Source organism: Betta splendens, chromosome 16 (assembly GCF_900634795.4).
Source record: "Betta splendens chromosome 16, fBetSpl5.4, whole genome shotgun sequence".
NCBI lineage: Eukaryota > Metazoa > Chordata > Actinopteri > Anabantiformes > Osphronemidae > Betta > Betta splendens.
The window spans coordinates 21,540,506-21,554,465 of record NC_040896.2 but is presented as its reverse complement, the minus strand read 5'-3'; the positions used below and the strand labels follow the sequence as shown (position 1 = coordinate 21,554,465).

Here is a 13,960-nt window from a genome sequence, read left to right as displayed (position 1 = left end):
CTAAGCTTCAAAAGTGACTTATTTTGCAAATTCTGCATTCACGGGGCTTCAGTAATACAATACAATCCAATTTTAGAATTGTATTTAATTTTGAAGTTCCACACAATTTACACTAAAGTAGATGTACCTTTATTTTGGCAGATTTTATATTTCCGTCAAAGGTTTTGCTGCAATACTAGGAGTATGCCCCCCTCTGCTGATAGTATTTGGGTATTGCATAGTACATGGTCAAATTCGCCCATGTGTACAGTACTCTATTTGTGTTATGGAACGTGCGTATGCTTATGACTAAAAAGTGGTGTGTTTTTCTAAACATTTAATGTGTTACAACTGTATTTGTTACAACTCATAATCTGACTGCACGCACTAGAGTTTTTTAAAAAGATGTATATGTGATATATATATGATGTATATGTTTTCACACAACTGAACATTATCCGCTCGCAAACAGCGCCCGGTCCAGTGTGAAGAGTCGCGTGAAGGTCGACACGCTTCTGTAAGTACCGGTTACAATATCGTCCAATCATATTACTGTCCAAAAGTTGACTTAGCGCTGCACTCTCTGGGAAACGAGTCCCTTCCACGTCTAGGAGAGCGACGCACGCTAGTACAAACTACATATCCCACGGTTCTCTGCGCAAGTAGGGCTACACGCTGCTCTCCACGCACTCCATGCTGCCCAAACGATAAATGTGGTCCTTGAATGACACAGTCAATGGCACAGTTGCGTGGCCCTCAGGAATGAGGAGGGCGGTTTTATCTACGTGTAACTTTCAACGTAAGTGGAATTTGCATTATATCTTTTGTTCCTTGTGTTTTACTTAGTAGGTTTTGTTTATTAAGGGACTACTTTCTCAACTGTTTGGGGTTAGCGCTGCAGCTAGCTAGCAAGAAGCTAGCGAGCTGACAGGCGTCAGAAGTTGGCAGCTGATCAGTGTGGTCTTAGCAAACCCGTCTGTCGCGTCTGTTTTAAAAAAGGCGCTACGTCTGCTTTAATAAGATTAAAGCTAATTTGATTCTTCTAAAACCATCCCAGACACAATAACTAAACGGTGACTGATTCCACGCTCCCAACAATACTAAGGAATGCCGACTTCCTGGTAGCTGGACAGTAAAGCTAGCATGAATTTAAACTTAACACTTCTTCTGTAATTGAACTTTCTTCCTGTCTAATTGTTGAGATTTAACTTAACATTGCAGTATTTTGTCTAGTTTGCCACAAGTTACTTTACATAACGTATCTCATTATTTGTTTTGTAAGGTGTGTTTACGACCTTTCTATATAAAACATTAACCAAATTAGTGATCGGTGAAAAGAGGTGAGATAACCTCATTGCGAATGCATGAAGGAATCCAGGGGGCGCGAGTAACTTTATATCTGTCATCGATAACATAGAATCTGCTTTATTGTGTAAGAATTAAGAGTGATAAAAGGCGTTTGGTTATAATATGATTTTTAAAAACAACAACAAATCATCATGCTCTTCGCAATCAGTTTACATTAAACTTTAGTAATGGGTTAGGATCAATAATTCCAAGTGTGGCCAGCAAAACGGTGCGTCATTGGATGATGCATTGATGAAATTGCTGTTAGAATCAGTAATTCAGCCTCATCCCACATTTAAATTTAGTGGCAGGTGTTCTGTGAGGATGAACCCTTGTTTGCATGCATGGGGTTTTGAAGAAAAATTATGTTGATCATTTGAAGAGTATTCTAAAGAAATTTGCTGCTTGTCTCCCTTTAGCTGCCAGAAGGGTCTTACAATAATAGATCAGCATATGTACGCATAGTTTGATCATTGTATTTTTAAATCAAGGTCGTAGAGGGGCCCTCTCCAAGCCCCTATTTTAAACTCTGATTGGAGCCCTTGTCCATTGAATTGAAAAACCACACAGTTGTTTGAACAGTAAACTATTTGCCATGTGAGAATGGGCTGGTTGCTCAAGAGAAATGTACCAGACAAGGTTTGTTGTTATTTTCAAAGTTAGTGGATTTGTTTAAATTTATAAATGGGGTTCCCAACGTAAACTCTAACGGGACAAACTGTCTTTTTCTTGTTCCACCCACAGCCTGTGTTTGACTGTGCACAGTAACAGAAAGGAGAAGGCAACAGCAATGCAGCACATCATAACACCTAGGACACTGTGGAGGCTGGCAAGAGTGCGCTCATTGTTAGTGGGCGTCACACTCCCAGCTGAGCCACCGGTAGCATTTTGTTGCTGCAACCTTCGTCCAGCACCGTCCCCACAAACTGTAGGCTGGCATTGGCTCTCAACCTCAGCCTCCAGTAGGCTACCAAGTCAGCCAAAAGACCAAGCACCGCAGGAAAAGCCTCCACCACAGGAAGAGACTGGACCTGTTCCTGCAGAGGTGGATCCCCTGCACGACAAATCTACCGGCCTGGTTCAAAGGTTTAAAAAGACCTTCAAACAGTACGGGAAGGTGATGATTCCCGTGCATCTGGTGACATCCTCTGTCTGGTTCGGGTCCTTCTATTATGCTGCTATGAAGTGAGTCAACTCGAATTATCAGTTTATTGCTTTGTATTTGACATGATGTTTTTTGTAATCTTGAAGTAGAGTAAAAAGGAAGGTGTTTCTGTGTCTGATTTTTTTTTTCGTACTTAAATAAACCTGCCCATTCAAGAATTACTGGTCCTGAAACCAGAAGTTTGGAAATGATCATTATGAAGTTATTTAGAGCAGCAGCACAATTTGCCTGATCTGTTGCAGTAAGGGAATGTTTTCCTCAAAAAGATTATTTTAATGTTCAGCTTTACTCTCTGCCAACATGAGACCAATAAGGTCATGAGGTTTCAGTGGCTGCTTTGGCCTCAAGAGGGCATCATTAGACAAAAATATAAGAATCAATCTAGGAATTCAGTTTTTACAATATTCAACAGTTTGGGTTTGTGTTCTTTTTAGTTACATCCTGAACCTTGCAATGTTGTGCTTCCCCTCAGAGGTGTAAATGTAGTGCCGTTCCTGGAGTTGATTGGCTTACCAGAGTCCATAGTTGGCCTTCTGAAGGACTCTTCGAGTGGATATGCTCTGACCGCCTATGCCATGTACAAGGTAATTTAATTCAGGCTTTGTGGGGTTTATTGTTTTGGAAATGTCGGCTTCATTTTTTTTTTCTAAATCATTAAAATATTTTTTTAAATCTACTCCAAGGACAGTTTTTTTCCTTTTTTCCTCTAATATATTTTTTTTTCCTCTAATTTGTCTGCTTTAAACTACTTCCATCCAACAAGCCGCTTGGTTGGAACTGTGAATTTAGCAAAGATTCGCCCAGGTGCCTTTCTGTGTAGAGCTCCTGTGGGTTTTCCTCCCATAGTCCAAGGACATATACTTAGGTTAATTAGAGATTCTGAATTGCCTGTAGGTGAGAGAGTGAGTGGTTGTCTGTGTGTGTGTGTGTGTGTGTGTGTGTGTGTGTGTGTGTGTGTGTGTGTGTGTGTGTGTGTGTGTGTGTGTGTGTGTGTGTGTGTGTGTGTGTGTGTGTGTGTGTGTGTGTGTGTGTGTGTGTGTGTGTGTGTGGGTGTGTGTGGGTGTGTGTGGGTGTGTGTGTGGGTGGGGCCCTGTGATGGCCCGGTGAAGTGTCCAGGATCTTGTGAGTGAGACATGTCTGTTGTACAGGGAATCCAGGTGTAAAGTTGCTTTACTAAGTGTCTCAAAGTTTTCTTTTACAGATTGCTACACCTGCTAGATACACAGTGACTCTGGGTGGCACTTCACTATCTGTCCAATATCTCCGCAAGCATGGATACTTCTCCACACCACCGCCAGTTACAGAATACATTCAGGACAAGATGGAGGAGACCAAGGACAAGTTTACAGAAAAGATGGAGGAGACCAAGGGGAAGTTCTCAGAGAAAATGGAGGAAACTAAAGAGCGTTTCTCTGAGAAAATGGAAGAGACTAAGGATAAACTTTCTGAGAAACTCCAGGAAACCAAAGACAGAGTCTCTGAGGGAAAATCCTTCTTTAAAAAGAAAAAAGATCACTGAATGTGAACCTACATGAAGCACTTGAAAACTCAGTCATCGTCACCTGTGTGTAGAAGTCTATCAAAGCCTTCTGAAGGTTACACGTCGACTAAGTCTTTCTAATAAGTTTTTTATCTGATAGCCAAAGCTAATCTGTGTGAGATGGTTTCCTGCGCTTCGTGCTGTCAGCTGATGGTGTTTGTCTGCAGCATGTTTGCACGACTAACAGAATTCAGTCAACTTGTATTTGTACGTAAACGGAGAAAGCAGAATATTGATGTGGCTACAAAATGATCCAAACACTGATTTCTGTCTTTTCTGGCTATTTGGAAGGTTAAATTCTCTGGTTTCAAATGGAGAACTAGACAAACTCTAATTTTGCCAGTTTGACTTCTCATTGATCTGATTTCTCTTCAAAGCACTGAAGCAGTGACGCTACATGAACTAACATTGATAAATAAATGGAATGAAAAGAAACATCAGGCTGTTGGTCATATTAATCGTTTTGCCCTGTGTCAAGTCTGTTCATCCACCTACCCTGATGCCTCTAACGACACAGGCTGTTACAGCACAGTTAGTGTAACTACTATGGGTCTGATATGACCAGAAATCTGTGCCTCCTGACTACTTTTAGTCAAACGCGTTTTGCTGAATCTGCTGTACTATCCTACTTTTTACTGTCAAACCATCACCAAACATCGGCAGACATGCAAAATACTCCGATATATTACCATCCCATGGTTTATCATTGACCATTGTAGTCAATATTGTTGTATCAGTTTACAGATGCTCTAGGCCTGTTCTGGTTATAAGCCACACAAACTAGAGACCAAAGACCCACGACAGGTGCAAGAGTGTCTTATTAACAGTTTGATGCGTTCTTCTCTTAGAGGTCAGTTCTTCATTATGCGTCTCATCTAATTTGAGCAGGTTTTTTCTCCAGTATTAATATGATAATATTACACCAAACAGATGAATTATAAATTATGCAGTCCACAGCCACTCACACACGCCTGCCCCTTCTCCCAGAGGGAGTGTGACACAGAGCAAAGAGCAGGACGTTGCTGCGGGGCTGAAGTCACTATGTAAAGACAAGCTGTGTTTCTTTAGGTGTGTGTCAGCGGCTGTGCTTGACTCAGTGTCAGGAAGAAGACCGAGGTGAATCGCAGATTAGTTTGTCCAAACTGTCTTGTTTTTCCTCCATCTTTGCAAAATGTCAGCAGAGTTGTTCCATCAGTCTGACAAAGTTAGAAAGTTACAGCCAAGGTCACATTTATTTAAATGCTTTGGCATTAATTGTTACAGCATGATCTGCATATATGTTATTACATTATAACAATAAACTAGAAACTGTTGACACTGTGAAAACCAAAAATAATTAAGTCTCATTGGAAACCAACTTTTTTTACTGGAAACAGAAAGGCAGCAACAGCTTTGATGTTGATGGACATAGCATGATTTCACTGCAACTTCTCTGTTTGCTGGGCAGAAAAACGTTTATATTAATAGGACAACTAGAGATTTGAATAATGTGTGTGTATTAAATAAAAAAAAAAACAAGAAATCAGGTGTGAGCTTCTGCTTCCTGTATGCAGAGTAGGTTCAAACTGCAGCTCATGTTCAGTGTTGCATGATTTGCTCTGTGTCTAGTGTCACCAGTGTGTGTGTGTGTGTGTGTGTTAGTAACAGGAAGACAGGCAGTCACAAGAAAACGTGAACAGTGTGAGGATGGTGCTATTTGGAGAACGTTGCAGCAGAGGGGTCACAGAAAGGACAGGAGGCGCACACCACCCTCCCTCTACATTTACCAGCGAGGCTAAGTGCTCCTGAGGATGTTACAGCACCAGAGAGCTCCGGCTATAAATAAACACTTCATAAACTTGTTTTGTTGCTCGTTCTGTGTTTTATGGCTTAATGGTGCTGAGTGACTCATCTGCTCCTAGCTGCCAAATGGCTTTTTGCTGTAACCTGGACGTGACCTTTAGTGTGTTGCTCTAACCAAGAAACATTCTGTGGATGTGGATGATGTGAAGTTCACCAGAACAGGCACACCAACACTGTTCGTAAAAAATCCTTCAGTTCACTAAAGTCATTAAAATAAAACTAAAAAAAAACACAGTAGTAAAAACCTCCCAACATGCATTGTCTCAGAATATAGGCTTAGGGAGTTGTTAAAGAAATTCCTTCTTCTCATAATACCAAGAGACATACCATGAGAGTTTAAATAGTTATTGTTAGATTTAGTCACTGGAGTCAGACTGACTCTGGCCCAAATACTTCAAACAGTTGAGACATAAAGATGGAAAAGGCCATTTAAATATAAACTGTGAAGGAGCTACTGCATTATGAAGCATGTAATGATTAGTTCTAATGTCTATCTGTGTAAATAAGCAAACAAATGCTGCTGTTCAACCCTTAACTAATCAATGCGATCAGTAGAGATTGGTCTTGTTCTTCTTGATCTGAGCGCATCGCTGTAAATCTACATTGATATTTCCACTAACTTGAGGTCAGGTTTTGACTGTTGACAAGTTGGGAACCTGTTCTTTAATTTCATTATAGCACTTGTAAAACCATGAAACCATGTTACGAGCCTGAAGTTTAAATCCTCAGCTTCATCAGAGAGGAGACGAGCTGCTTACGTCCACCATGTGTGAATAAACTACAAAGACATCAGGTTGATCACTTAACCTTTTATTCGTTACGCTGCAGTTTGACTACAGCATAAGTACAAGCATAAAATCTTTAACTACAACAGCACTTAGAGCATCATTTTTTTCCTCTTTTTCTTCTTTTCTGTAAAAGTATTGCAATAACAGACCTTAGGCCTAAAACCTATTACATCACAATTGCTTAAATAAAGTGAGGCAAAAATACACAACAATTCTACCTCTGTGTTTGTACACATACACACACAGTCGCTTCACTTTAGCACACTTTGTTGCGTTGCCATGGTGAATTTTTGATGGTTAAAATCTCCATAATGATAAAGTGAATACATGTTTCAAACTCTATCAATTAAATGTTTTTAGCGTAAGAGCAGACTGACTGATAAAACTCGAAAATGTATCCATTCAAAGTATAACGGACGCAACATAGTGTGGACAAGCAACTGCGTTTGAATGCATGAAAAAATACATATATTTACGTAAATATATATATTCCAACACAGAGGGGGTGGGCGGGACAAGAAGAATTCATTTTTGTAAATAAAGCAAACTTAGGTTTGCTGTGATGAAACCCATGATGGAAGAAGTCCTAAAAACTGTCCAGACTGTTATGTTTGTTATTATATCATTTGGTATTATCATGGTTACTTGCGGTCAGCAGTTGAATACAGAGTTAATAAGTGGAAAAAGGGAGCACACTCAGGCAGGTGGACGCCATACAGATCAGTCTGAACCCATGTTAGTTCTTCAAGCCAGTGTAGGAAACAACGACGAACGGTGACACAGGGCCGAGTGACGCTTCCGCCCAATGCACCGTACCTTGGGTTTGGAGAAAAACTACACAACTGCCCCTTATTTGGTGCTCGGAGGAGATGATAGCGTGTTGCTATGTATATCGTCTATAGAGAAGAATGGACATGCTCTGCGATTATTGTACAGTGGAGTTATTTTCAGTAAATACATGACTGCAGGTTAAACATGACGCTCATGTCAATATACTGTGCCACATATACCGCTGTAACGTAGAAAAGAAAACAAACCTTGAAAGGTGAAATCATAGTTTAACGGCTTTTTCACACATCTCCACCAGAGAAAGGAAAACACAGAAAAAAAAACAACTTTCCGCTTTACAGATCATGTGATCGAAAGTTGCTGAATTTCACCGTTTGGCAGACAGTTACAGACCAAGGAGCACAGAAGGATTCGTCTACTCTGTGTGCAGCCGTCATGTCTCCCAAACTACACCGTTGAAACGCCAGGCATGTGTGGTTAAAGATCTCTGTAACACAACTGTACATCTGTTAGACTTTGGGAAAGAGAAGAACTGAAGCCGCAGGCAGCGCTGCTGGCTGACAGAACAAAACAACCATGTCCTGAATCCAGAGGTTCTCATCCTTATCATAACAGACTATTAGTAATAGCAAAATATTATAGGTTTGTATTTGTGTTGCAACCATGTTCTACGCATTTGCAAACCATTGTTTTTCATTTAAAAAAAAAAAAGGACAAAGCATGTAGGCATTTACAAATTTGATGCTGCCTTCTTAAAATTCTTATATTGTCTATACATTATATTACATTATTCACAACATTTTTTGTGGTTTCTACCCATTGGGTAGGATATGTGCATAATATATTCAAGTTATATACAGCACCTTACAAACAAACAAAGAAAGACAGACTACTGAAAAAAAGCACCGTTGGAAGTGAGGCACAACGAAGGTGGGAGCTTTTTTGAGTGCAAGTGGGTTCCTATGTCTGCTCCACACTCGGCCAGGGTACCGGTCCGAATGGCTCCGGCTGCTTCGCCGGGTGAGCCCACTCCCGTCTGGCAACAATGGAAGCGGACGCGACAAGGTCAAGGCTCAGCTCCAGTCCTATGCTTAAGGAATTCTCCTGTTCCGGGTCCACTCCGCCAGACAAGACCGGTGCCGGCGAGCAGCAGCTGGAGGCATTCTGAACTGCAGCTTGACAGAGGTGTGGTCTGCTCAAACATGAACATTAGGCACCTTATTTACTCACATAATAGTAACATGCAAACCTCCTCGTAGAAAACAGTAAAATTCATCTTTATGTCCTCCATTTACAAGCTATGACTGCGCATGTGGAACAAGCCGAGAGAAACTCATGGAAAGGAGAAAGGAAAGGACAGGGAGAGATGGAGGCTTTGAGCAGGTCCGTACAGTCAAAGGCTAAAGTGTTGGGACAGGTTCTGTACCCAGACATCAGTGTGGAGCCAAATAAAAACAACTCTTCATGTCTCAAGACTTGTGCTTTTGACGGCAGAGGGGCCGATTTCTGTCCCTGTTTGGGGTGAGTTCGGGGGACGAGGTGGACGAGCAGTGGAAGCAGCAGGAGCAACAACAGTAGCAGTAGCAGCGACAATAGCAGCATTGATGCGGTCACACAGACGGTCGAGCAAACATTCAAATACTCTGGTGCCGTTTGTCTCTCATCACGGCGTCTGCAGGGTGCAAAAGGAGATGTGAGCTGTTAAGTGCACACTGAGGGGATGGTAGCTCATCCTACTGGGAATCAAACCTAACACTCAGATGATGCTCATTGGCATCTGGGTCCCAATTCCATACTATGAATGTATGTAAGCGTGGTTTTTACCGTGGTGTGAACGCAGTCATGCTTTCTGTCCACATGCGTCACCACAGCACAGCACACAAGTCTGTGTGGTTTACAAATGGATGTGCATATGCAGCCCAAACGTGTTTCTGCACACACTGTGCCTGGTGACCCAGCTGGACATGTAAACCAGCGCGTATCATAGACTGAAAGTCTGCCAGACGGAGGCAACGTGAGGCGATACAGCAGTTTAATGTAAGTTGCCTCTATTATTTCTTTTGAGAACCCCATTAAGACTTTGTGCTGATGGATAAAACCACACATTTTATACTTTAACGCATCATCAAAACTACTGTTGTATCGGGGCCAGTGCATCTCACACAGAGCTGGTGGGGTGGAGTGATGTTACATCTGGCTCTTGGGATGCTCCACAGAAAGAAGGTCTTGTTAATGCTGTTAATATAGACTGGGGGAGATCTACAGTAAGTCACCTAGTCTCTGGACTTAAAGGTGACTTTAAGTCACTATATTTAGGAAACACACACTTACATCAAAGTGAGGACCTCCATTGACATAAAGCCTTCCCTAGCCCCTCACCCTAACCCAAACCATCACAACTAAAGGCAGACGTCTAACTTTTGCTCTAATGTGAACCAAAACCCAACTCTAACCTCAGCCCTAAAATCCCATCTTAACAATCAAACAGGCCTTCAAAGAAATGAGGACCGGCCAAAATGTGCTATAATACGCTTTTTGGTTCTCTCACACGCACGCACGCACGGGCCTGGCAGACTCTGCATTATTTAAATGCACTCTGTCTGTGCACGAATGGAAGGACAGACAGAGAGAGAGAGAGATGATGATGCCATGTTGTCTAGAAATACTGGGGAAGCATCGTGGGGATGATATAGTGTTGAGGGGGAAAGATGAAAGTGAGAGAGACAGAACGCTCACAAGCAGAGAAGGCAACAATCAGCTGAGAGAAAGGCTAGATTTTCAAAAAGTTGTTCCTGTTACAAAAACAGGACCCTCCCTTAGCCCTTTGACCCCAGACGGTTTAGGACCCTATTCCGTTAGTTGGCAGATGCAGACAGGAATCTTTTTTGTTTTGTATTTTTTGTGGCTTTAGCGACATAAAGACAGAAAACTGAGCCTTCTTCCTTTGTGTTTTTTTTTTCTCTCCATGGTGAGTGGGGTTGAGCTTCAACACTAAATTGGGGGTTGGGGGGGGGGGGGGGGGGGGGGGGGGGGGGAACAAAGGTAACAGGAAACTGAAACTGGAAGTATCGAGTTGTTCCGAGGTTGGGACAGGGCTGAGAACAGAATGTGCTGTGACCAAGCTACTGGATGGACAGTTTTTTTGTGATTTTGGTACTTAGTTTTCTTGTCAATTTGATATCCAACTTCAAATCCAGTCCCATCATCGTATCTTCTAACAAACTACCGAAGGGAGGAAGAAAGCTTTTATGAGCCCATTGGCTGGTTACTGGGCAAATTTCATCCCCACACGGATGCGAAAGCTGAACAGGATGATTCTCTTACTAAGTCTCACGGTGCCTGGGTGTAAGCAGACAGAAGTAGGCTGGCTATGAGTATTTCTTGTGTTTCCAAGAATTACAAAAAAAAGAAAGAACATGAACGGGGAGGGACACAAGCTTATAATACTTTTTTGCTCCCAACTTTGGAGCCAGAGTTCAGTCAGTTTCTTTAGATAGAAAAACTTAAAAAGATAAAACAAAACACAAAACCCTAATACATGACCACCATCACACCATGGAATAATTTCCCTCTTCTCTTGTTTAACAACAACAAAAAAATAGTGCAACTTTTAGATATCTTGTCTTTTTGTGTTTGAATGTTGAAGGAGCATTTTCTTGACCTCCCCCAGATATTCTGCTCCTTTGGAACCTTGGCACTAGGATTTAGTTAGGAGTTTTTGTATGTCCTCAATTCTCAGTTCTTGCTTTGTGCACAGATCCCGGTCCCGAAAAGAACAAGAACAAAACTGGAACAAAAACAACAGTGTCCTCAAATCCTCGGGACAGACCCGCATCGAAACGGACCGGTACAAAAACGATTTAAATAGTTTTCATCTGTGCCACCAGAAAAATCAAAGTCTCTGTCGCAGCGATACACCTGGCCCCAGATGTACGAACTGTTCATTTCCTAACGATTGAGAGAAACTCTTCCTTGTTTTCTTGTAGCTAGGCTTGATATTTATTTGTGCATGGGAGTTTGGAGCAAGGGCATGAGGGCAACATGTAACTGGTGATAGAGACACCACTGCTTACAGGTGTGATGGAGGAGAGGCAGTTTCCAGTCTCTCTGTCCCCTTCTTCACACCATGTCCTCCGGTTGGCCGTCCTTGGCCTTGGCAGGTACTATTGTGCTTTCTGATTGGCTCTGCTGCTGGATCGTCCTGCTTCCTGGCCCACAGACCCTCTGGTTATTGTTGTGCTGGTGTAGAAAGAACGCAGAGCCGGGGTAGTGGCCCATCACTTCACTGTACGCTGGAGGGGGTCCCTCCATTCGCCCGTGGCTACTGGAGTTGGTCGCGCTGATGCCCGAATTACTACTGGGTGGCCTCGGGCCGCCTCCACCTCCTCCTCCCACCCCTCCCAGCGTCCCACCACCTCCCATGTCGATCAAGTCACTGTCGTAGATGGTCCGGTTGGGCGGCGCTCTTACCGACTCCCGGTTAAGCTCCATTTGCTGCTCGGGGTCGCGAAGTTGCAGGGTGCAGGGCCCCTGGTACGGCGGGGGCTCCTCCCCGTCTGACAGCGATATGGTGGGCGGCAGGTCGATCTGGTGCTGCAGGTACGGGTAGGTGGGCTGGAAGCGGCTGAATCGCTCACGGTGCATAAAGGAGGGAGTTGTGAAGCGATCCCTGGTCTGGGCAGCAAATAATACCTGGGGAGAAAGACAGAAGATAGATGAGACGGTGGAGAAATGGAACGCAGGAGAGCTAACATGGCCTTGGTGACACATTGTTTCTACTTTTCAAGCATCTTTGCATACAGCTCCAGATTTACTCACATCTCAACTCGAACCCAAGCTTCTTTACAGGCCAATTCACAATAACTTCTTTGATGGATTTCTATCCACAATATACAACTGTAGGCATGATGCACACATGCTCCAGATGGAAAGCCCACAATTCTGTGACTTGTAAGTGATTACAATAAACTAAATTATGGACCTACATAATCAACCCGTGGCACAATCAATATAATTAAATAATAGTAAATTAACAACACCGACAGACTTATATTCTTCTACGTCAGAGTCTGTTGTTGTGAGGAGAGATCTGAAGGATTTGTCACAGTCAGGAATTTTTCCACAAATAATGCACAAATATCTAAATCCTGGGATTCAATGTACACACTTCAGTGTCCAGTGGATGATGATACATCCATTGTAATGGTACTCAATAGGCATCATAAGCTAAAGTAAAGAGTAAGTAAAAAGTAAAGATCCAAAGCTTCCAATGACGCTATACTACATTCAACACAGCCTGTTGTCAAGGGGAAACGGCACTAAGCATTTTGACCAAATTTCTATTCAATTCAACACATTTCTTCCAATTGGTGAGTCATTATGACAAGGCACCCATTTCAATTAGTGACATGGCTCCAACAAAATGGACTTGGGGGGCGACTGAAACGGTCAGACAGAAAAAGAGAGAGAGGATCACAAAGAGAAACTACTGAGATAACGAAGATGGAAGGAAAGAACCATACTGACAGATAAACAGAGGAGAGAGACACACAGAAAGCTGAAGAGATAAAAAAAAAAGAGAAAGTACGGAGCCAGACAGATAACCAAACACGGGGGGTGGGGGAGGAAAGGTGTACAGCTGATAGAGGCAACGGAGCAGGGCAGCTCTCAGACGGCTGTCTAGACAGTGTCAGGGGAGGTGTTGCTGATTAATGACGCACCAAAATCCATCCACCCCCTACAACACGCGCGCGCACACACACGCACGCGCGCGCGCGCGCACGCACACACACACACACACACACACACACACACACACACACACACACACACACACACACACACACACACACACACACACACACACACACACACACACACACACACACACACACACACACACACACACACTTTTTCTTCCTTTTCCTTTTTTCTGCAGCGCTGTGGCAACATATCGTGATCTTTCTTCTACTATTTGACTTGGCATTTTTGGTCATCTCACACCTCTATCTTTTCGGGTTTTTTATGTCAGTACATCTGGCATGGTAGTTCATGTTATTGTCAACTTTGTGTGATTAATGTGCAAATCAGTCTTCTCAAAATCAGCTTAGATTGGCAAAGTGTTCAGAAGGACGAGCTACTCACAGCCTCCTTATTGGTATCATCACTATTCTGTGACTGGTTGTGGCTCTTTGTGGTTATTTAGCGTCTTTCTTCTCACTGTGACTTGTACATTTTCTGGACTCCCATGCAGCCACTAAACAAACGCTTCACCAGTCAGTGTGTACTGACATTTGGTTGCGGTTATGCTTCGATGAGCCTTTGAACATATGCCAACGTGAGACTGTGTAGGTGCCAGCTATACTCAGTGTGACATACAAGCTTTAGTTTTTGGGTGATCAAATATTTACAAGGAGCCAAAATATAAATATCAGGATCTTTGTGCCCTGAAACCGCAGAACAATTACAGGCGACAAGGACAAAAGCTGTGAAAATACACAGACAAGCTGA

At 42.8% G+C, this 13,960-nt stretch overlaps 2 protein-coding genes across 5 annotated transcripts in view; one reads left to right on the top strand and one right to left on the bottom strand.

The window, feature by feature from the left end:
* Nucleotides 1-601: 601 nt before the first annotated feature.
* On the top strand, nucleotides 602-4,466 carry fam210aa (family with sequence similarity 210 member Aa). Its single transcript, XM_029129200.3, has 4 exons — nucleotides 602-778; nucleotides 2,071-2,511; nucleotides 2,964-3,075; nucleotides 3,693-4,466. The coding sequence occupies exons 2-4, from the start codon at nucleotides 2,117-2,119 to the stop codon at nucleotides 4,008-4,010; spliced, it is 825 nt and encodes a 274-aa protein (XP_028985033.1). The 5' UTR covers nucleotides 602-778; nucleotides 2,071-2,116; the 3' UTR covers nucleotides 4,011-4,466.
* Nucleotides 4,467-6,667: 2,201 nt separating this feature from the next.
* The window catches only part of LOC114843017 (low-density lipoprotein receptor class A domain-containing protein 4-like), a 105,310-nt gene continuing 98,017 nt past the window's right edge, over nucleotides 6,668-13,960 (bottom strand). For all 4 annotated transcript variants that reach the window (XM_041067789.2, XM_029129197.3, XM_029129198.3 and 1 more), the window contains one exon: nucleotides 6,668-12,142. In XM_041067789.2, coding sequence (XP_040923723.1) covers nucleotides 11,570-12,142 — 573 coding nt within the window. In that variant the 3' untranslated portion in view covers nucleotides 6,668-11,569. The remainder of the gene's footprint in view (nucleotides 12,143-13,960) is intronic.

Coding starts and splice junctions, on each gene's coding strand:
- fam210aa (XM_029129200.3), top strand. CDS start 2,117: ATGCAGCACATCATAACACCTAGGACACTGTGGAGGCTGGCAAGAGTG. Junction 2,512..2,963: donor TTCTATTATGCTGCTATGAA/GTGAGTCAACTC, acceptor GCTTCCCCTCAG/AGGTGTAAATGTAGTGCCGT. Junction 3,076..3,692: donor CCGCCTATGCCATGTACAAG/GTAATTTAATTC, acceptor TTTCTTTTACAG/ATTGCTACACCTGCTAGATA.